General features: G+C 38.6%; 1 protein-coding gene across 5 annotated transcripts in view; it reads left to right on the top strand.

Moving 5' to 3' along the window:
- CD36 (CD36 molecule (CD36 blood group)) overlaps window positions 1–12,299 on the top strand; it is a 39,274-nt gene extending 26,975 nt beyond the window's left edge. For all 5 annotated transcript variants that reach the window (XM_032442274.2, XM_015877598.3, XM_085554667.1 and 2 more), the window contains 10 exons: window positions 240–419; window positions 540–631; window positions 1,021–1,067; window positions 3,528–3,597; window positions 5,176–5,363; window positions 6,204–6,322; window positions 7,346–7,419; window positions 8,151–8,205; window positions 9,038–9,202; window positions 9,881–12,299. In XM_032442274.2, the coding sequence (XP_032298165.2) occupies window positions 240–419; window positions 540–631; window positions 1,021–1,067; window positions 3,528–3,597; window positions 5,176–5,363; window positions 6,204–6,322; window positions 7,346–7,419; window positions 8,151–8,205; window positions 9,038–9,202 (990 nt within the window). In that variant the 3' untranslated portion in view covers window positions 9,881–12,299. The remainder of the gene's footprint in view (window positions 1–239; window positions 420–539; window positions 632–1,020; window positions 1,068–3,527; window positions 3,598–5,175; window positions 5,364–6,203; window positions 6,323–7,345; window positions 7,420–8,150; window positions 8,206–9,037; window positions 9,203–9,880) is intronic.
- The last annotated feature ends 11,311 nt before the right edge of the window (window positions 12,300–23,610 follow it).

The raw sequence follows: 23,610 nt of genomic DNA, 5'->3' as shown, positions 1-23,610 counted from the left end.
TGGACTCAATGATCTCTAAGGTCCCTTCCAATGCGCACGAGACTGTGATACTGTGAACAGTGAAGACAAATTGTCTGGTTTTATGCTAATTTATATCCAGCAACTGTGTTGTTAATGAGTGTCTGTTGTAAGTAAAAATTTAACTTACAATGAGTTGTAATTACCTACCAGCTTTGCCAGAGATTTCTTGGAGTCAGTCTATATTTTTCATCCAAACCTTAATTTTATTGCTGTTGTAGGCTGCACCTGCCCTGTATACAAACAATTTCATCCAACTACTTTTAAATACCTGGATTAAATCTTCTAAATCAAACATGCTGCAGAACAGAACAGTGAAAGAAATACTCTGGGGATACAAAGACCCCTTCCTAAGCAAGGTTCCCTTCCCCTTGGATCCAGTTCTTGGAGTCTTCTACCCGGTAAGTGAATCTATAGAGGAGATAATGACTCAGTTATAATTCTGTGAATGAAAGTTAAGGCTGCTGTGAGGAAGAGAAACCTGACAGTGCTTTTGTTATTCCTTCTTGTGTCTGTTACAGTATAACGGGACATCTGATGGACTTTACAGAGTGTATACTGGGACAGAAGACATAAGCAAAACAGCAATAATTGAAAGTTATAAAAACAAAAGGTATCGTGATGTTGTATATATGAAAAAATGTACATATTTTCAAGGCGTGGTTTTAAAAACATGCCTCACTAAGAGCTGTAGTTAAAGAGAAAATCATAAATAATTCAAGTGAGGCTTGATTGATCTCCAGGCTATTTGTTATTCTGAGCTTGGATTTAAGACAGTTATTGATTCTTTGTTACAAGTAGTTGCTTCTGCCTTGTGTACTTAAATAGATATATCCCATTTATCCTGTTCTACTATATCATATAGTTTATCTGAATGGAATTTATTTCTGTCCTGTGCCATTGCGAAGGAATCAGGCTTATAACGGAGCAGTGAAGCTTCATAATACTGATATGATTTACATGGTGTAATTCACGAAGCATGACTTTCTTTTTATGTTAAAGGAATCTTTCTTACTGGGAAGGTAACTGTGATTTGGTTAACGGCACTGGTGAGTCTATTAAAGCTTTTTGAAACTTCAAGTAATTTCTTAATATTGCAAGATACAGTTAATATTGTAATATTTGAGGTATTGAGTCCCCTGGGTTCTGAGTCCTATATTCTGCCCATTAAATGTCTATATATAAATACAAATGTATACATACTGCTGCTACTCTGTATGCATATATGTGTCTCTATTATATATTATACATCATCATACACTATTTTATACACTATTTTATATATACTTAAATGCACTTCAGCTAGAGTAGATGAGGAAGAAGAACAAGGAAAGATCTAGCTAACTATTTCTACTATCTCCCTGTTACAATATAAGCAAGATTATTTTTCTTTGGTATAGCATTTGAAAAACAGCATATTTTCCTTCTAGTAATGTATATTCTTTTGCACTGTTGAATAATAAGATTACATGTACCAGAATGGACAGAAAAGTTTTTCCTGAGATAGGAAGTGAAACTGATGTGACAACGGTAGTAGCAAGGGAAAATGGATAAAGAAGAAAAATAATCCTAGCCCTAACCCTGATCCATCCCCCCCTCTCCCTCCACATACACACACAGTGTGGTTTAATGTATAAATGAGTGAACTTGGCAGTTCATTCTGAATTATTTCAATACTTCCCAAGAATATGAGTTACCAAAATGCTGTGAACTGGGAGGAATTTCTTCTTCTGGGGAGCAGTTTTATTAGAAGCAATGTTTTCTTAGGTTCTGGAATTTACCTTTCTTATTGTGAAACATGAAATCCATTTGTTTTCCCACTGTTAGCTTTTTCTTTGTCTTTCTCCACACCTGATGGAATAAACACACTCAGGTAACAGGACTGAGTGCTTTAGTCCTTTGAAAGTGAGGAGAGTTTCTTGTTGACAAAGGCCATTGCACAGTTATGTTTAGAGAATCAGCAGGTTTTAAATGTCATGTGAGTGAGAATTCTTTTACATCTTGTAAGCTTTCACACCAGAGCACAGCATGTTTTCCGAGTAAAAGTAAACAACGAGATAAAAAGACTAAATAAGCATACTTACATGGCTTGAAATGAGTCTATATTTTCAAACATTCCAACACTGCCAAGATTTTACAATAGAGTTTGTCTCCAGGACAATCTTGGACTGTCTTTAAGGAAAAGTGCTTCTGTCAGCAGTGGGCAAGCAGCAGTGTGTAACTTGGCATTCTGGCTCTTGCCAACTAGATTCAAATATATCACAGATGTTTTCCATTTCTTGGTTAGAATTGCTGACTAAGAAACTGAGTTGTGGTAAGAAGTTACAAATGTACTAGTTAAAAGATCGTTACAACACCTTGCTTGAAAATGGGTGAGACTTCTCTTACTCAACACTAGATGCATGCAATACAGAAGTATGCTTCTAAAGGGGAAGCTGCTCTTTTCATGGCAGATGGAGAAAGATATCAGGAATATCAGGAAAAAGCTCTTCCTCTGTCCGTCTTCTGCTCCAACTGAGCAGTTTTGAGTGGAAAATGTTCAGAACTTTTTATTAAATATGCACTTCTGAAGACTAAAGCTGCATTTCTTATAAGCACTAGGTGCCAGCTTAACTCCAAGTGTACCAAGCATCTGTAGAAAGATTTAGACTACCTATACACTGAAGAAATGGCAGCATGTATTGGGATTTGTATTAAGTAGAAATGGAATTTTTATCCTCTGTTTTTTATGGATTTGATGATCACAGAATCAGTGAATAGTAGAATCATCAGTGTTGGTAAAGACTTCCAGGATCATCTAGTCCATCTGCTCACCTGCCACCATTGTTGCTCACTGAAACATGTCCCTTAGTACCACATCTGCATTTTTCTTGAACAGTGACTTCACCACATCCATGGGCAGCCTATTCCACTGTCTAACCACTCTTTTGGAGAAGAATTATTTTCCCAACATCTAACTTGAGGCCATTTCCTATTTTCCTATCACCATTACCTGGGAGAAGATGTTGACCCCCATCCACACCACAACCTCCTTTCAGGCCATTGTAGTGGGCAATAAGGTCTCCCTGAGCCTTCTGTTCTCTAGATCAAACATTCCCTGTTCCCTAATCTGGTGCATATAAGACTTACGCTCCAGAAAATTCACAGCTTTGTTGCCCTTCTACAGATATGCTCTGGGGCCTCAGTGTCTTCCTTGTAGCGAAGGGCCCAAAAGTGAACGCAGCATTTAAGATGTAGCCTCAGAAGGGCTGAGTACAGGGGGAGATTAACTTCCTGGTGCTGGAATCGCTTGAGTTGGAAGGGAAATTTGAAGGTCATCTAATCCAAGCTCTCTGCAATGAACAGAGACACCTACCAGTAGATGAGGTTGCTCAGAGCCTGGTCCACCCTGACCTTCAAGGTTGCTAACGATGAGGCGATAGGGTAATTTTTTTTTTTTTTTGTGGGAAAGTAACATCTGAGCATTGAGCTAGATAATTAATGAACATGTTCTTTATTTTTCTTCACAGATGGGGCATCATTTCCTCCATTTGTTAAGAAGGACCAGGTACTGCGCTTCTTCTCCTCTGACATTTGCAGGTACGCTGGCCCCTTCCTGCTGTGCATGCGTGTGTGCCACCCAGTGCTCTTTCATTTCGGAGGGATCTCTGCTGGAGTTTAGATTGCTGAGGAAGTTTCACATAATTGTTTCACTTAAACATGACTTAATGTGTGAGCTGTGCTCATGAGCTTAATTGTACCACTTTCACTTGTGTCAAGTAGTAAGCTACTTATGGTGTGTTTCATTTCAGAGAGTTATAGGTGTGTAATTCAGGAATGCCTTTGCTTATTTCAAGAGAAAGATACTGCTATGAGTTGTTACAGACACTGAAACCCACAGGGTTCAAAGACTTGATCTTTTAGGATCAGGATAGCCTCTCACCAGCCTATGTGGTCTGATCTGGCAGTTTGCCCCTCTGCAGGGACTGGCTGGGCCCATTTTGACAATTTTTGCTGAACACCATCTGTGCAGAGAAATTGCTGTCAGCCACTAGATAACTAAAATTGTTTTCCCACAGTCTATTTTTTACATATTTTATGTATTTACAAACAAACTAACCTGCTTAATTCATTCCATGCTGATGGCTTTTCAGCATGCTTCTTCTGTTATGGTTATCTGGTGTCCCTGAGTTCTCCAGTGGGATATCTTAAATCAATATAAAGAGATATTAAGGGCATCAGAGTGTATTTGTTTTGGGAGGTTCGATCCCAGTATTTATTTTGCTGCCTGGAAACATCTGCTTCCTTTTCAAGAAGGGATAAAGTAGATCATATGCTTTGTGAATTGTTTGCTTTTAAAGATCAGTGTTTTTACATGTTCTTTTTTTTTTTTTTTTTTTTGGTGACATAATTGTATCTTAAAACTGGACAATATTTCTCAGGCTATGGGAAAGAAAACTCATAATGCAGAAATTGTAAAATTCTTTATATTAATTGGGCATAATCTGAGAGATACCTCTGGCCAAGTAGTTCTCACAGATAATGAACAAAGAAGGGCAATAACAACCTCCCAGAGGTCTGGGATGAAACAAGGCCATGGAAAAGGTTTCTGACCATGTTGCAAGAGCCTGAATCCTTCTTTCCTTTGGCTGCAATACAAAGTGTTGCTGCCTTGGTTAGATTACTGCATACCAACCATATCTCTTTATTATTTTGTAATGTATCGGCAAAACAGTTTGAAGTGGTATTTTGGCTCATACTCAATGGAGTAAGGTTATATCCAATATGCTGCCAGCACCATAAACCTTAGATCTTTATCATCAGGTCAGGAAAAAACTGTAATCAAGAGCATATATATTGGTAACTATCTCTAACATAGTCCAAAAAAATTCAAACATTTCATTATAATAGCAACTGTAGAAAAGGGTGCAAAAAAGAGCTGTTAGTTTATTCATTTTGTATATATTCTTTATTGGTATTTTAATCTGCCTTTTTGTGTCTTACTGTGCTTACCTGTGAGTGAGTACACCCCTTTGTGAAAGCACATCTGAATAATCTTCGTTACCAAGGAACGCCCTTTCAAACTGCTGAACGTGGGTTCTGTGAAGTACTTCTTTCTTTTAAGAGGCAAAATTCAGATTTTCAAACCAAGTTATGTTTCTCCTCTTTTATATTCAGATCAATCTATGGAGTTTACCAGACCACTAAGACCGTGAAAGGAATTCCACTGTATCGTTTCACAGTTCCTCGTGAAGCATTTGCATCACCGATTGATGTTGGAGATAACTATTGCTTCTGTACAGATCAGGTCATATCACAGAACTGCACACTGGCTGGAGTCCTAGATATTAGCTCCTGCAAAGCAGGTATGGCAGGGACACAGTACTGCCAAACATGCTATCTAACATGGGCAGAAAGCATGTGTCCTGTAGCTAAAGTTTTGCCCTAGGGTCCAGGACGTTTGTGTTTATCTGCACAATTTTCCACAGGCTACCGATGAAAGCTTTCCGTTTCTGTAGCCTCATTTCCTAAAATGATGGCTATAATATTTCTCTATTTTGAATGGCACTATGAAGAAAAAGACATGATACTGCAGGTTGCCTACTGAACTTCTCAGGAATACACATATATAAAGGAAAGGAATAGAACTATATATAGGAACTATATAAAAGCTATAGAAAGTCACAGTCCTTTTATTTATGATAATTCACACCCACATGTGTGGGTGTGTACACAACCATATGCACATGAATAAAGTGAGAGACACCACTGGCTTAATTCTGCATTGGTACAAATAAAATATACACAGCCTGCTTTTGGTGCAGGGTGGGCAGTCTGAGTTGCATTTAGGCTTGCTTTATACTGAAACAAGGTCATGAACATAGGGCGGCACAGAGACAGGTCCTAACCTCAGTGTGGATCTAGGAGCACTCCAGGCTCCACAGCATAGACACAAAGAAGCAGGATTTGTAACCACAACTTATTTCACCATGCAAACTCTCATCATGAGAGTAGAATCACAAAAAAAATCTCAATTTATTCTGGTGGAGGCAGAGGAGATATTAATGATGTTTTTCGGGATTGTTTCTGTCTGCATAACAAATCATGTATGCATAGAAAATAGCTTCAGAATATGAGCAGTGAAACAGGGCTTAATGATTCAACTGATTTATTTATTTATTTCTTTATTTATTTATTTCAAATAGGAAGGCCAGTGTATATCTCTCTTCCACATTTTCTTCATGCAAGTGATTCAATATTGCATGATGTTGAAGGTCTGAGCCCAAATGAGGAGGAGCATGAGACATTTCTAGATGTAGAGCCCGTAAGTCCAAATATTTAATATTTCTAACTTAGTCTTTTACCCAAGGGACAAGAGAATACTGTATTTTTGGATCTTTTTTTTTTTTTTTTTTTTTTTTCTTCTTTTCTTTTTTTCTGCTCAGAATGGTGTTAAGCTTTTAGCAGGGGAAATTTAGACCAAACTTTGTCTTTTTCTGACATTCAAAGTCTGAAAAATAAGCTTTGATTTTTCCTCACTGAGAATACAGGATTAAATAAATTCCACAAAGTTTTGAAGCATGTTGGAAATTATCTACAACTTTAAACTGCTTTATAATTTTTTTTTCCTGTTCCTTTTATGCTACTGTCTCAATAGTTAACAATTTTTGTATAATAACTATTTCAATTTATCTGTAATAAATGGATGAATATCAGATTATTTCCAAGAAATCTGCTAAAGTCTGAAGTGCAGCGATTTGCCTTATTCTAGAAAAGAACTTGTATCATCACTGTGACTCTAGTTACACAACAGAGCTCCCAGACTAATGAGCCTGAAAATTCTGATTTTCTTTGCCTCCAGTTTTACCTCTACTTCTTTTCCAGTGATTAATATTCTTACAGGAGCTAATGCTGTATGAATTGTGTGATGAGTTCTAACATTTCAAAATTTTATTTTGCTCTGAATTTGAATGAAAAGGTAAAATTCAGGACTTTTTCCTAAAGTATGTTATAGTCATTTTGCATTAAGCTACTTAACTTCAATGAGATCTACAGTCAAGATTTGTTCCCTTAATTTGAAATAAATATATCAACTCAAGTTTTCTAAATCTGATATGAGGCTTTTGGAGAACAGAGGTGAAAAAAAGATGAAGATCTGACCTTTGTTAAGATATATTTGTTCTGATGCTAAGTGTTTTCTGCCCTATGCCAATTAAATTTACATCTCTTATTAAAGTAAAACTTTTCACCAATTTCTGCATCCAATTTATGCATTTGTGCATCCAATTTAAAAAAAAAAAATAAAAAAAATTGTGGACTCTTTTATTTTATTTTTTTCTATTTTCAGACCACTGGTTTTACACTGCAGTTTGCCAAAAGACTGCAAGTAAATCTCCTTGTGAGGCCTTCAGCAAAAATTGAGTAAGTATTTTTTTCATTATTTTGTTTTTATTCATTTGATGTTAAAGTACACTGGTAGAAATGGGAAAAGTAGGAATGAGAAAACTTCACCAAAGTTCTTCCTGTGTCTTGCAAAAACTTTAGCCATGACTTCCCAGAGAATATAAATTTCAGTGAAAGAGCAGCCTTCTTATGCAAGGCACTGCCTAAGTATATTGACACATATCTGATTTCCCCATAGAAGCTTACAGTGCAACTTGTTCTTAAAAATAACATCCTTACAAAACTCAAGTAAAGAATGAAATAGAAAGGAAAATATATTTTCTGTAATAAATTCAATGAGAGAGATAATTTATGTGTTCTTTGTCACTAGTTGGATTTTGTCAGAAGGGTAAAGGGTCCTCTTTCTGTTTCTCTTCTCTTCATTGGTCCAAATGTACACATGTACAGCTTCTGGACATCTCTTTGGTGAATACCTCAGATTTTCAGACGGACATCGATATGTCTGCGTGTCCAGCATTTCTTTCTTCTGATTGCCTGCACATGGAAGACTAGACAGAAGGAGATAGTTTCCTGATATGTATAATGATTGTTACTAATTCTAGGCTTATTATTTTCAATCCAAATCTGTGCTATAGAAGTATGTCTGGGAGATAGAACTGTTAGTGGAGGTGAAGAAATGGTTAAGTAGAGACTGGGTGAATGCAGCAAGCTAACGGTAACATTCTGTAACTTCTATTTTCTCATTCCAGGGCTTTATCAAAAGTTCAGAAACCTTATGTTTTCCCTATCCTTTGGTTAAATGAGGTTAGTATATCTTCTGCATACGTTCACTGTCAAAAAAGCACAAACAAACAAGATGTTTTCTGTCTTGATGCCCTGAAACTGATCAATTAAATATATGCTAGGATGTGTGTGCTTGCAGGCAGGAAGCCCAAATATACCCCAAGCTGCCTCAAAGGAAGGGTGGCCAGAAGGGTGAGGGAAGGGATTGTTCCCGTTTGCCCTGCCCTCATGAGGTCCCATTTAGAGTACTGTACCCAGGTCTGGGACCTCCAGCTCAGAAAAGATGAAGAGCTGTTGAAGAGGGTCCATAGGTGGGCCACAAAGATGATCAGAGGGCTGGAAAACCTCTCCTACAAGGACAGGCTGAGGGAGCTGGACGTGTTCAGCCTGGAGATGAGAAGACTCTGGGGAGACTTCACTGCAGCTTTCCAATTTCTGAAAGATTATAAACAAGGGGGAAATCAACTTTTTTACACAGATAGGTAGTTATAGTATACGGGGAAAGGGTTCTAAACTGATGGTATTTAGATTAGGGGAAGAGAGATTTAGATTAGGGGAAGCTTTTCATTAAGATGGTGATGAGGTGCTGGAACAGGGTGCCTATAGAGGCTGTGGATGCCCAATTCCTGGAGGTATACAAGAGCCTTGGTAACCTGATCTAGTGCCTGATCTAGTGCTTGGCAACTTTGGCTGTGGCAAGGGCGTTACAATTAGAGAATCTTTGAGGTTCCTTCCCACCCAAGCCATTCTATGATTCTTTGATACTGTGTGCACATGCCAAGAACATATTCAGCAAGTGAGGTCTTTGCATACTTACTTACCTTTCACTGACATTTTTATTGCACTATTTCAGTCTGCTGTTATTGGAGACAAAAAAGCAGAAATGTTCAGAAATAAAGTCACCGGACGGGTCCAGTTACTGGGTGTGGTTCAGATGGCATTAATCATCTCAGGTTCTGTGCTGTTCCTCGCATTCATGGGTTCCTATTTCATATGCAGATCGAAGAAATTGAAATAAGTAAGTAAGCACTATAGCTCAGTTCTCAGCAACAACTGCTTCTCAGGGTTTAAAATGTTCAGAATGATTACATACTTATCCTTTGTTATTTTTCAAGTGCTAGTACAGTTCATCAGTTATTATTTCAGTTCTGTTGAAAATCTTAGATAAATTCAGATAATCTTTTCAAATTCTCTTCCAAGCCTTAATCTTTTAGGATGCTCTCAGCACACCCAGGAGAAGATATTGGGAACTAAATCCAGAAAACCAACACTACCTTTTTCCAAAAGACAGCGTGATTATTGTGACTTCCTGAAAACAGACTTTTCATCTAAGTCTGTTGAACTCTTCAGAAGCTCCTTCTAGTACTTCCTTAGGACAAAGAACACTCAGCTGTAGATTCCTGCACTCTTCCAAGGACATATCCCTGTTTGGGGTTCAGGGAATTCATTTTAAATTACATTTATTATCGAGAGCTTTGGATAGGTTTTATCACTTTTTCACTTGGCCTTACTGAGAGCCTAAACACCTACAGAACATAGCTAGCCCACTAAGATGAAATATAGGTCTGTCCTGGATAGGATAACCAGATGGTGGAAAATGCATATGTTACAGTGAGAAGATTATGCTGCAGTAAGGAACCATTTTTAAGAAGATGTACCTTATCACATGCTGAATTCTGATTTTATTTCACTACAGGTAACAAAAGTCTTCGGATGTAGGCAAAGGATGAAGTTTCAGACAAGCATAATAAAATTCAGTGACAAAAGGTATGATTCCACATGCAATGGAATTCAGTGTGCTTTTCCTTTTTAGAAGACCAACCAAATAACCCATATAAACTGATACTTCCAAAGGCCTTCACTTCTGACATCAGAGGCCACTGTGGAAACTGTACTTTCAAATAACTGATTATATGAACCTTGTTACAAGTTTGAAATGACATTCAAGCGGACTGAAGTTGAAATGAAGTTGGAATTTAGTCCACCCTCCGCCATTTATGCAACTTGCTACTTTTACTTCTACCAGGAACTACAAGACAAAGGAAAGACCCTTGCCAGTGTTCTGACTCTGAGCACAGGCTAGGGAATGACAATACCTTTGAGCACAAGTCATGATACTCTGATTTAAATGTTTCTTTCTGTTCCTTCAAGGAATGGAAACTGCAGCAACAGAACTGCTTTCTGTCCTCTATTCAGGGATGTGAATTGTGTTGAATGTGAAGTTTATTATGTAAAGCTACTAACTGTAAAACATGAAATTAATAAAAGATTTACTAAAATAATTGGTTTATACATTTTTGTGCAGAGATGGTGTGTACACATAGTACAGTCATTCATTTGTTGATGGCGCTCATCAGTGCTTGTCACCACAGATGTTTGGTAATCTGAGCTACTCCCTGACTCCTAGCCTCCATTACCCTTTGCATTCTCTACTGTGTGCTTCTCTTTCTGGCTATTCCTTGCATACCAGCCTCTTTGCTGCCTTAGCTCCACTTCACTGAAGTCAACCCTTAGGAAGTGTTCTGATACATCACCTTTAAGGTGGAGAGAAAATTTTTCAGAATATTGGAGACGGAAGAAATACAGAGATAATGATTTTAATGGTCCAGAGGGTCCATCAAGAGTGTTCCACTTTCTTGATATAGAGCATAAATGGGAACAGGTAGCCCTAGTTTTTCTCTGATAGGCCATCTGCCACAAGGAAATGTGTGCAATTATTTGGTTAATGAAGTGTGTCAGCCTGTAGATAGGTAGCAAACATTGCCATCTGTGCAAATGTTTTACTTTTTCATTTAATCTGAATGCCATATCTTTGAAATTAGTGTGACTGAGACAGATGCTGAGTATCATAAGGTGTCCTGTGGAGTCAGTGAATTCAGAACAAGGGCCTGAGTTCTGCATTTTTTGAGATTTTTTTTTAACATTTTTTGTCCTCATAAGGCTGCAAAGAAAAAGAAAAAATAAACATGACACAATTTCTGATAATCTGGTGTTTGGAAATAGTACTATAATAGATTTTAATCCAGGAAAGTTTAACTTGCTAGCAAAGGATAGTACATTTTGATAGGTATATTCATCTATTGGTAGGTATATTTCTTTTGGGAAGAAGGGGAAAAACCCAACAAAATTCCCTTTTTATTAATCCATCGTTTATAATGTTCCTTGTGAACAAAGTGGTGCAGATATCATTGTGCATTAGAGCTGATGAATCATAAAAATCCAAAAGGACTAATAATGAGGGCAAGGTCTACATAATACATCATGAGAGTTTCTTTTTCCAGCAATGAGTTGGAACTGCAAAGTAAGGAGATGTGAAAGAAGCAGTGTCAAAGAGTTCTGCTCTCACTTAGAAAGCTAATGTATTTGCTTCCTTATTGTGCTTCTTAGGCAATGGTTTAACTGAAGACATCCCTATAGTCCTATGGACATGTCAAAAATCTAAAGCCATTGACTCACCCTCTTTGCTGTGGTTCAAGATACGACACCAAGTTTTTACATATTTTATGTATGTATATATATAAAGCACTATATTTTATGTACACATATTTTTGTGTGTGTATATACATATACATGCATTTTTTTGTGTGCCGGAACCAAATGGTGAGATATTTTCACCCAAGGAACAACAGCAGTGCTTCTATTGAATTTGATACACTGGCATTTAAGCTAAATTTTCTTTAGTTTAATTCCACCGTTACAAATTTAACATTTACTCTATTACTGTGGCTTTGCATGATGTCGTGCTCCACCAGCAATGATCCAGCAAGTCAAGTGCCATGATTTTGAATGTCTCAGGGCCTAGTTTTGCATACACACAAATATGTTTGTTCATATGTATAATCTCATTGATCTAAATGCAGGTTCAGACTTATAAACTGTGTTCTGCTCCTAGACTGTGCTTGAATTAAAAGTAATTGTTATTTTGTTCAGAGTGTTCGTTCCAGTTATTCTTAATTGATGTAATTAAGGCTAATGTTAATCATTTGCATTTGTTCAAACTCATGTGGGATAAACATTTATTAGAGATTTCAGTGAGCTCAATACAAATAAAATAAAGTTCAGACTTTTCTTTCTGAGACTTTCATGTCTAAATAAATTCTGTGTTGGATAATGGACTCATTCTGTTTCTTTTCGTTGGTGTTTTGAGTGTGTTTTCTTCTCCTGAATAGTGATTTTATAAACTGATGAATGAAAAATTTTGTGCCTAGCCTTATTATTTATGTCATTGTAGTCTGGCATATCACTGCTATCTGGATGCACGTATCATCTTTCTTACTGCCCCGTGAAGTGTGATAACATACAGCATACATCATAACATCCTTTGCCAGCTCTACTGGCCCAGCAGGTTGGACTGGAAGAGAAGTCTGGTTATGCTCTCATCCCATATTCCCCACCCACTCCAGGTCATTATGGGTGAAAGCCATTGCTGAAAATCAGATTTGGCCCCAGATGTGTTATCCTATATAATTACACCCCAGAGCAGATGTGCCAGCACTTAATCTCTAGCTGCAATAATGCTTTAAAAGCTTTTCTAAATACCTGTTCTTCCTGCCAGTGTCTGTTAAGGTAATGTTAATATGCCACTACACTGTAAAAAAAAAAGAAAAAAATGTTGTACTGTCTGTGCTTTTAACTATGAAGCTAGTCAATAACTTGTTTTATTCATGGCTGTATATGGTATTGATATTAAATAACAAATGAAATATGTTTACATTTTATATATCTATATTTTTAGCAACTGTAAAAAGAACAAAGCATCAAAATAAGATGAAGATGCAAACTACTCACCTTTACCAAATGCAAACTGCATCTATATATAGATGCCATGTGTTTTCTAATTTCTGTGCCCTCTTTGCATATCAGATGCCTTTGACTCTCTGGTTGTCACACCATCTCTGAGCTGTACCCAAAGCAGCTGATGACCTGGAGCCCACTGGGTCAGTGTCAGGCTGGCTCCTTGCTCAGCACTGTATAAGAAAAGAAACCAAATGCTTTGCAGCAGGCGCCACCCAAAGGGCATATATATATATATATATATATATATATATATATATATATATATATACTGACAATATATATATGTGTGTGTGTGTGTATGTATATATATGTATATATGTGTATATGCGCATATATATGTGTATGTGTGTGTGTGTGTGTATATATATATATATTTTTTTTTTTTTTTTTTCCCCAGAAGTTCTTGTCAGTGTAGCCAGTGAAAAATATTCCTGGATAAAACCTGTAATGTTTTAACTTTTTGTTTGTTTTTGCTTGTTTGTTTGTTTTTTACTAGATAGAGGCAGTACTAGAATAGAACGTTTGGTGTCTATTTATATTCTGGAGTATTTCTAAGGCTGTGATTTCCCCTGAATGTAATGAGCTGGCATTTTATGGGATAAATACTTGATATAATCAGAGTCTTCAGAACTCCATTTCTTGACCAAAAAGCCCTCATTTAACACTAAGGATTAGTGGACAAATCAGGAGTCACATGCAGCCCTATGTATACTCTTACACATGACTGAAGTTTTAGATGCACCTAAAACACATTTGCATATTCATTTGCAATAGAATATTTGTATGTAGGAAAAGGAAATTTGGATTTTTGCCTCTCTATGTCAGTAATTTTTCCAAATAGCCTACATGCATGAATGCTTCTAAAATGGAAATTTCTTGTGGAATAATTTCTTTCACTACAGAAGCTAAAGCTTAACTGCAGCCTAATTGCAGCTTTTCAGTTCCTAAGGGGAGCCTATAAACAGGAGGGAAGTCAACTCTTTGAAAGGGTAGATAACAGCAGGGCAAGGGGAAATGGTTTTAGGTTGAGGAGGGAAGATTTAGGTTGGATGTCAGGGGGAAGTTCTTTACTATGAGAGTGGTGAGGTGCTGGAACACCTTATTTATACCTTGTATAAAGTCCTTCCTTGGACTGAGAACCTCTTATGAACTGAAGCACAATTAAATCACATAGGCACTTCTGTTTCATGCTGGTTTGACCCCTCCAGGAACTGCTCGGTCTGGAATACCTAAGTGAGGAGGCTGTAAGTCCCTGAAGTTTCACACAAAGATAAAGAAAAGCAAGTCAGCACAAATGGTGCAGTATGGCAATGCCTCATGCTCACATGGAAAACTTTCAGGGCTATTTCAGCTTGGAGTCATCTGGTAAGAGTACCAGTCCTACATTGTGAACTTCACAGTTTCGTGAATGTGCTCCTGGCTGTGGTGGTGGGCAGGTCACACCATGTTGAAGCCTCCCAAATACCAGGTAATAGCAGCTATTTAGTAATATCTGATTGTTGTTCATTCACTAGAAGCTGAAGACTAAATCTTCTTAAAATATTCAATTCCAACTAGGATTCAGAAAAAAAAAAATAAAATAAATCAACAGATGAGTTTAAACCAGTCATGGCTGTACTACCTGAAACTCACACATTTGAACTAGCATTTCCACCTCTGTGATGTAGCTCACACAGAAGACAGTTTTAGCAACTGTCTCTGATCAATCAGCTCCAAGCTGAGACCTGTTAAATGTTTTTATGACTGTTTAATCCTTCGACTAGTCATTAATCTCAGCTATTTGGTTGCACCTGAAAGAAACCAGAACTTCTTACTGTTGCACAAAGGATTGTGAAACTTGTTTACAGATGTAAGAATTTGTTTGTAAGGTCCCTAAGGTGTGGTGTACCACATCATGTCCCAGAAGCTCTTCCATTTTGCCAAATAAAAACCCAAACAAATATACAGGGAAAATAAGGGCAAAAGAAAAGAGGAGGAGGAGGGAAAGGAATGGGCAGGGAGAGACTCTCTCTCAAAGACCATAGCTGCAAGTAGGGGTGTGCATATTGATTGTATTAAGGGAAAGAAGTGTGATGTTCCACAAGTCAAGGCTTTACCTCACAGGATCTAGGCACTGCATAGGCCGGGCACTAGGAACATCACCCCACTGATGAGTTTGCTTTCCACCAGCCCTCTGTTTACTGCTGATAGCCTAGCAAATGTGAGTGTGTGCTGCAAGGACACAGGAATGTTATGAATGGTCTCAGTTGCCTAACGAAAGGAAAGGAAAGGAAAGGAAAGGAAAGGAAAGGAAAGGAAAGGAAAGGAAAGGAAAGGAAAGGAAAGGAAAGGAAAGGAAAGGAAAGGAAAGGAAAGGAAAGGAAAGGAAAGGAAAGGAAAGGAAAGGAAAGGAAAGGAAAGGAAAGGAAAGGAAAGGAAAGGAAAGGAAAGGAAAGGAAAGGAAAGGAAAGGAAAGGAAAGGAAAGGAAAGGAAAGGAAAGGAAAGGAAAGGAAAGGAAAAGGAAAGGAAAGATCTCTAAGTGCACCCAGTATTTTTTATTTAGTGGCTAGTTTAGTAAGGTCTGGGTTTCCCGTGGTGTCCATATCATACTGCCTGTCTCTTGAGGGTCTTTCAGGTATCCTTGAGCATGTCATGTGAGAAGTCTTTTTTATAATCTCTATCCATAGCAGTGTTTTCCAGCACTGGGAGCTTTAAAACAGGTTTTGGAATGAGAACAAGACAGAAAAAGAGGTAATAAGGTCAGAGGGCATGTAAGTCCACCTGGGGGCTGGATTTTAAATCTGCTCATCAAGCCATTTTGACAGAGTCCCTGCGAAATCTGGCCTTTGCGTATACCTGTCTCAGATACTCAATCCTCCCTTGCTGTCTGAGCAGCCAAGTTACCTCATTCATAAGCATGAGAGCACTTACCTAAATTCGTGGGTGTTTTTGTTTAACACCTGAGCCTGTGTATGGAGCTTTCAATAGAGGTTTTTGTGTTCAGAAGAGAGATCTGAATGAAATAACTGCACAGCTAAACAGCTCTGGAGCAGATTTAAATCCCAGTCTCTTAAATGCTTTTTATTTTTATTTTCCTACAGCCAATTTTTGAATGATCCAGAATGTATCTGAGAATAAATGTTCTCTTACAGTCTGAAACACTGAATAATGTTTCAGTTAAAAAAATGCATAGTTTGCATGGTTTGGCTATTGACAGTTTGAAGCCAAAAAGCATAAAATAACAGAATCACACAATGGCTGAAAGTGACAGAGACCTCTGGGTCTACAGCCATAATATATCTTAAGTAACCTCATAAATGAGTGTTCCTGAATACTTTCGCGTTTGTGCATCTCAACTTCCAGGCCTGGACATGCAGTGTGTGCGATGGCCGCTAGATGGCAGTACAACATCTAGGCTGGTCTGTATTCCCCGAAGCGCGTGTCCCTGCGCTGAAGTTAGGGTGGGAGCACTGCAGCAGTGAGACTTTAACTGGGACCCTTTTATTCGTTCTAATCCGGAGCATAAATTAAGCATTTCATCATGGTAGTGTTGCAACAATTACCTAATTCGTCCATAAGTGTTTGCATATGGCTTCTAGGGGAGATGGATAGTATAGAAAATGTTTGTTTTACTAAGTTGCATTTCAGCTTCTGAAGAAATCCTGTGATATCTGAACTTGGATCACCTGCTACCAGCCCTACAAACAATGGAAAAAATATTCATTTAGAATCACTGAATTGTCTGACTTTGAAGGGACCCCTAAATGTCATTTAGTCCAACTCCTCTGCAATGAACAGGGACACATAAAGGTAGATCAGGCTGCTCAGAGCCCTGTCCAGCCTGACATTGAGTGCCTTCAGGTATGGGACATCCACCACATCTCTAGACAGCCTATTCCAGTGTGTCAACACTCCTTTTTGTGAATATATATATAAACACACATTTTCCCTTGCATCTGAAGTGCTTGTCCAATGCTTCAATCAGAACACAGCCCTATGCCTGCTCATGAAGCCATGATGGCCACTTCTGAGGAACAACACAACACCAAATGCATGAAAACCCTGGAGATACAAAGAAGAGTCTGGGTAAATGAAGACTCCTTGTTGGTCAAGGAGGATATGGTCAGAGATCATCTAGCAAAAATCAGTGCGCACAAATCCATAGGCCCCAATGGGATGCAACCACGAGTGCAGAAAGAACTCGCAGAGGTAATTGTTGAACCACAGTCTATCATCTCTGAAAGGTCTTGGGGCCCATGAGATGTGTCTGAAGACTGGAGTATAACCAGTGTCACTCTGGTCTTCAAAAAGGGTGAGAAGGAGGATCTGGGAAACTACAGGCCAGTCAGCCTCACATCTGTCCCTAGAAGGGTGATGAAACAGCTTGTTCTGGGTACCTTCTCCTACCAATTAGAAGAGAAGGTTGTCAGGAGCAGTCAACATGGATTCACCAAGGGGAGATCATGCTTCACCTATCTGGTAGCCTTCTATGATGTCATCACTGGCTGGGTGACAGAACACTGGAACAATCTGCCCAGAGAGGTTGTGGAGTCTCCTATGGAGACAATCAGGACCCATTTGGACACCTACTTGTGTGACCTATTGTAGGGTACCTGTTTTAGAAGGAGGTTGTATTTAATGATCTCTTGAGGTCCCTTCCAACCCCTGCAAATCTGTGATTCTGTGAAAATACCAGAATATTCAGGAAATCCCACTCATCATTAGCTTACCATTGAAGAAGCAGCCACCACATTTCAAGAATTCACATTTTTAATATTCTTATTCTCCATCCAGAAAACTCATCTTCTTTGATTCTCTCTGCTCGCTGTGCCCATGAGGACATTTGAACACAACCTGCAAGACTAAATATAAGAGAAATGAAGGACTTAGATGCTACATCAGATGTTAATCAGTTTCTCAAACAGAGGAGGTGCCAAACATAGGTCTTCTTTGAGTCTTACTCTCTGTTTCGTTCATGCATGGATTTCCTGAATAAGATATGGTTTCTGTTGTCAAGAGGAGGATATTGACTGTGCATATCTGATTCTCGGATCAAATCCATCATGTTATGGAAGTTTCTGGTAACAATTTAAGGATTAGGATTTCATCCTAAATGTTACAGTTCTTTGGTATAAAACTATTCTTATGACCTTTTCATATGTATAATTGTCAAATACGTATTTTCACATGTTTTAAATAAGAAATCTCTACCTTTCTCTACTGGCTGAAATTATTTTTGGCACACCTGCCTCTTTCTGAAGAACAGAGCTTTGAAAAGCTTAACCCACACAAACTAAACTTGGCACAGAGAAGATCCTGCAGGGAGCTGGTAAGGTAGTGAAGGCTTTTGTGTTGTTTGGTTTTAAATATTGATTTAGAAACCTGTATCCATTATTCAAGTTGGCTCTGCAAATAAGCTTTGCAACAACCGTTGTCTGATTGAAGCTTGGCACAAAGTAGTTTGGCTTTCCTGATGAAGACCAAGCCCTCCCGCTGAGTGCCTGAAGACAGGGAGAGTGTTTGCAGGTCTGAGGAGGTGGCGGAGGCGTGTTAGAATGACAGATATGCAACCTACATTAAACTTCCTCCATTACTGGCTTTGCCAAAGTAGATTTCATAGGCAGCTGCCATCACATGAATTAATGTCCAGATGCTGACTCACCAGGGAGCACATGCAGCTGCTGACACATAAGATTTTGCTATTCTGTCCTCATTGCTCTGCTTCCTCCAGCACTCAGCAGTAGCTGCTGTCAGTTCCTCCAGACAGGCAATGAAACCTCACAAACAAAGCACTCAGGACAGAAACCTGTAAAAAAATGTATTGTGAAGAAGACTGTTGCTGCACACATGGCATAATTACCTTTTACACACATAAATATGAATGAAAACATAAATTTGCACCACTTGATAAGGCTGGTGCTTTTCATCTGCAAATGCACTCATGTCATTGTATACTGCCTTACACTCTCCTCATCCATTTCTTTCACCTTGATAATAACCAACTACATTGGTAATGCCTCTTTTCCATCTCTGCACATGACAGTAAAGTTGGATAACTGGTAGTGATGAAAAGGGGGATACAATGGAGGAAGAAACAACACATCTCATGTCACTGCAGTTAGCACAGCCCTACTCTCTTGATCAAGTTCCCACTGCAACTCAACAAAATGAAAGTGAGTGCAAAAGGGGAAAAGACCTGTAAACATGCATTGGACACTCAACACCTTTACCTCTTGTGTGACTCAGTCCCGTACACAAGATTGGTAATGTTTCTAACTAACCAGAATGCCCTTTGCTTTAAGAACTTCACAATTCAGCACAAAAAATACAAAGCTTTTCCATGCAGTGTTTAGTGTCTGCCAACAGCTGACCCTCAGATCAGATCATGATCATAACATGTCAGAGGGAGAGCTGAAGTGCACAAAGCCTGGTGGCTTGGATGCAATGGCACTCTGTTAGTGAAGGACACTAGAATTTTCAGGTGTCACTGAATTAGGAAAGAGATTTGGAAAAGTCACACATTTCTTGGCAGAATAGAGGCTGAGTTAATAAAAATGATTACCTGCTCTGCCTTCAAATAAGTTTCTCACTCCAGGTACCACAAAATCAATGGAGAGCTTTCCATTAAGGCAGTCAGTGCTAGTTCAAAACATTTTTTTTTCCTTAAAGAAAGATTTCTCATAATTAAAGAATAGCTTGCTTTGTCTTATTTCTATTTTCAGATTGAAGGTTGGGAATGGGAGATTTTAAGGCAGCAGGCATTCAATGAAGCTCCAAATGACACCTCCACATGAAGGTTTCTGTTCTTTTGAATATTCATTTTTCCACTCAAAATCAGTGGCTTGTACTCAAAGTTTAATAAATCTACCAGCTTTCAGCATCTGGAGAAATAATAGTCCAAAATAAATTGTATGCTTCGCATATTGTTTAGCTTTGCTGTGGTCATTTGATTCCTGAGGAATGAACACATTCTGTGTGCGTAGAACAAACTCTTCACCCTAAGAATGTGATCTAGCAAACACCAGCTGTCTAGGGTTTTAGCCAATTGAGCAGGAAAAAAAGAGAAAGCTAGAAACCTGTATTTACAACTGCATTAGCACTTAATACTATGAATTTCTTTCAGATTCAGAAAAAAGTGATCTTTAAGAAGCAACAAACTTGGGATATAAATGCAAAACTAAGCCTGATTATGAAAGCTCAGATATAAAACAGGTTTTCTTCTTACAATGCTTGTCAAGCTCTCAGCTTGGAACTGTAAAGCTCTTTGGTTGCCTTGCTTTTCCAAGCAAACAATAAATCTGCCTGCTCTGTGTGGTTTGATGTGACAGCATGGTTCGTGTGATTCTTTTAAGCAATGAAAATTATGCCTGAGATCACAAGCTTGTGTCACAGATAAAGTAGCTCACTCTTGCATTGTCATTTGTTTTGTGTTTTGTTTTGTTTTTTTTTTTTTCCTCCATAGCCATGCTGAGGGTACTGAAATGCTCCTGGCTCATGCACATATGGTCACTCATTGATTGTAGATCCAGTTACAGCAAATGACATTATGTGCCCTCCTCTCTACTTAATTAATGAAATCCCCTTGAGCTGCAAAGATTTCAATATCAAAGTGGGTGGTTCATGCGTAAGTGTAACGGCTAAAGCTGAAGCAATCCTTTTAAAAGCAGAGGCATAAGGCCAAAGGCCATTTCCTACCATTAAATGAGATAATTTAAAATGAAGTTTGATCAGGTGGGTCAATGCAGCCACAGAGGTGGGCTGTGCAGTCTGAATTACTCTATAAGAAAAGACATGAGGATTTTCCATCTCTTCTGTCTGTGGAAAGAGGTCTGACAGCTGGAAAGGGTGGAGGACACTGTTCTGGGAACAGCTTTTTGGCAGTGTATAAAGGTCAAGGACTCCAGCATACCCTCCAGAGTCAAAAAGCTTGATTCTAACTTGGTTACAAGGGTGCAATCCTGCTCTGTCTTCTGCCTCTTATCTGCCTCTCTGACCTATATGTAGACTGTCACATGTACATGAACAGTGCTGAGAGCAAAGGACTGCTTTTCTTGCTTGATGCCTGTAAGTGTTGTTTTGGTGCAAGCATGGGTGTTATTCAAACTCTTCAGAGTTCACTGACTTTTGTTCAAAATTTAGGGGAGGGGAAATGAAATTGGTGTGCTCACTGTGCACATGTCCCAGTGAATGGCCTTGTGTGAGCTGGCACACTTCAAGTCTTTCAATGATTTATAGTGTCTGTGCCCCTCATCCTCTTCTCTGCCTTTACATTCATCTCCAGAGGCAGATATGCTAAAGTTTATCTGATCTAGCGCTATACTTCCTTAGGTCCTTCATCTGTGCACAATCCATGCATGCCAGTTATCTAAACACTTGGACATTCTAAAGATTTCCACAGCAGATATTACTCCAGTGGCAAAGTGTGACCCTGTATTTATTTTCAGATTGTTTGTACACCCAGCTAAGCACATGTAGAGAAGGAGACTTCCTGCTTTCCCTTTTAAGCCATAGGTCACAGGGCTTACCCAAATGCCAATATCTCTCCAACATGAGAATATTTTTATTCACTTCTCTTAGACTTAGAATCATGGAATCACAGAATCACAGAATGGCTTGGTTTGGAAGGGACCTCCAAAGATCACCTAGTTTCGACCATTCCAAGACCCTGCTGTGTGCAGGGTTGATGATCGCCAGATCAGGTTGCTCAGGGTCTCATCCCCATCAACATCTCAAGACTCCTCACCCCACTACATATTGGACGGGATATTTAAGACACTGTATCATTTCTCCCATTTTTGCATTTTCTCCAGCCCATGGGCTTCAAGAAGCATATCTATATTTCATTAATTTTCATATTTGAGTGGAGAGATATCTTCCTGTTAATATGTAACTCTACAATGACATTCATGGCAGTGGCCAAGCCATGATCAACTCTACACAGAAAGACACTGTGTAGAGACAGATAGACATGCTGCCCCTGAGCAGTTCCCTATGATCAGCTGGCACATACAATCACACTGCAAACAAACTATGAGGGCTGTATCAGTACACACAGTGTTCATTTGCTGTAACTCTTTTTCCAGCAGCTCTAATTTTCATTTTGTCTTTGTGAAATGTTCAATATGCAATTTGAGGTCAATGGTGATAAGAGAAATTGAAAATAATTGGAGGTTAAATATCTTCTGAGACCTGCAATTTCATTTCAGCTGTTGCTGTGCACATGTAGCTGCCCACAGAACAGAGTGTGAGATCTAGGATGACACATTCATTTTGTGCTGCAACCAGTTTTCTGACAAGCTAAATGAAAATATAAATTCAGGCTGTGCTCAACTGTCTCTACAGCTCTCCTGTATTAATTGCATCACATATTTCTTCAGGTCAGTGGATCCAAGTGTGTTGCAAACAAACAAAGGTGCAAACAAAAGCACAAGAGCATTGTGCAAAGAGAGCTAGGGAGACCAAGGGTCAAGATTTGTAGCAGCAAGGAAAATTAAACTACTTGCCAAATTCTTACATTAAAGAAGACAAAATACCCTTCAGTGAACGAAAGCAATGGGATATTGCCAAGCAGCTGCACCCTCTGACCCTTTCTGTCCTTAAAATCATCTCAGTATTCAGTTAATGAGGCACTGTGAATAGTTTTTAGCCCAGAGCTGGACTGCAGTACTGACTCATTGCACAATGTTTAAATGTGGAGGGACGCTATAAAACCAAGCTTTGAGTACTGCCTGATTCTCAGTAAGAACATGAGCCATGTGCTTGCTAACTCAATGCAGAAGTGTATTCTAGCACCACCTAGCTAACTTCAAAGGCAACTTCAAGCCAGCGAACTAGTGGATGAAACAGCAAAGCTGCAAGACAACCAGGACTGCAGGAGGCGCACCTCGTGGTTTCGTTCAGAGCTATGTCAATTCCTGAAAGAATGGCATTCTTGTTATAAGAGAGAACCTTGATTAGGGACAATATTTAGATGTCTTATGCTATTCATTGTGAAGGAAATAATCCAGTTATTTGGGAATCTGAGTGTTTTGGTTTATGGAGATGACTGAGAGCAATTACACAGTTACAACTGAGAACTGACAACTAAAATCAACAGTAAGTTGTATTTCATTTTATGCATAAAGATAGAATTTGGAAGGAAATTAATTAATTATCCTTTTAAAAACTTTTTCATGATATTGGTTTGTTTTTTGTTATTTTTTTTCTGATTTTTAAAAATAGATTTTCAGAATGTCATATTACTTGATGTTTGCAATATCCTGATTTGCGTGTGGCTGCTATGGCCACAGCAGCCTAAAATAAATGACACATAAAATAAGTGTTCTCTTCAGTGAGTTGGAATTAATTTACAGGGAGAATATAGAGTCCAGAATTAGGTGGTGAGAAATGTTTAAAATTTAGAAGACTTCAGAAACAGGAATAAGGAGGCTGAGTACAATTCCTGGAAAGCCAGATCCTTCAGGCCTTATTCAGACCTCACTTATCCAAGGTAACCAGCTAACATCACTAAAGTTTTCACAAGGGACCTGGCTTAAGAATCTTAGAAAAGGAGTACATTGGACTGGACTGCAGTTTAATCTGTCCTCAAGGAAATACTTTCTGGATCTTTCCTGGGATGTAGGGATGGAAATTAATTGCTAGATGATGCA

The sequence above is a fragment of the Coturnix japonica genome, chromosome 1 (assembly GCF_054131305.1).
Source record: "Coturnix japonica strain WE chromosome 1, WE-NBRP24, whole genome shotgun sequence".
NCBI lineage: Eukaryota > Metazoa > Chordata > Aves > Galliformes > Phasianidae > Coturnix > Coturnix japonica.
The sequence above is the reverse complement of the archived record's forward strand: the minus strand, read 5'-3'. Positions and strand labels throughout refer to the sequence as shown.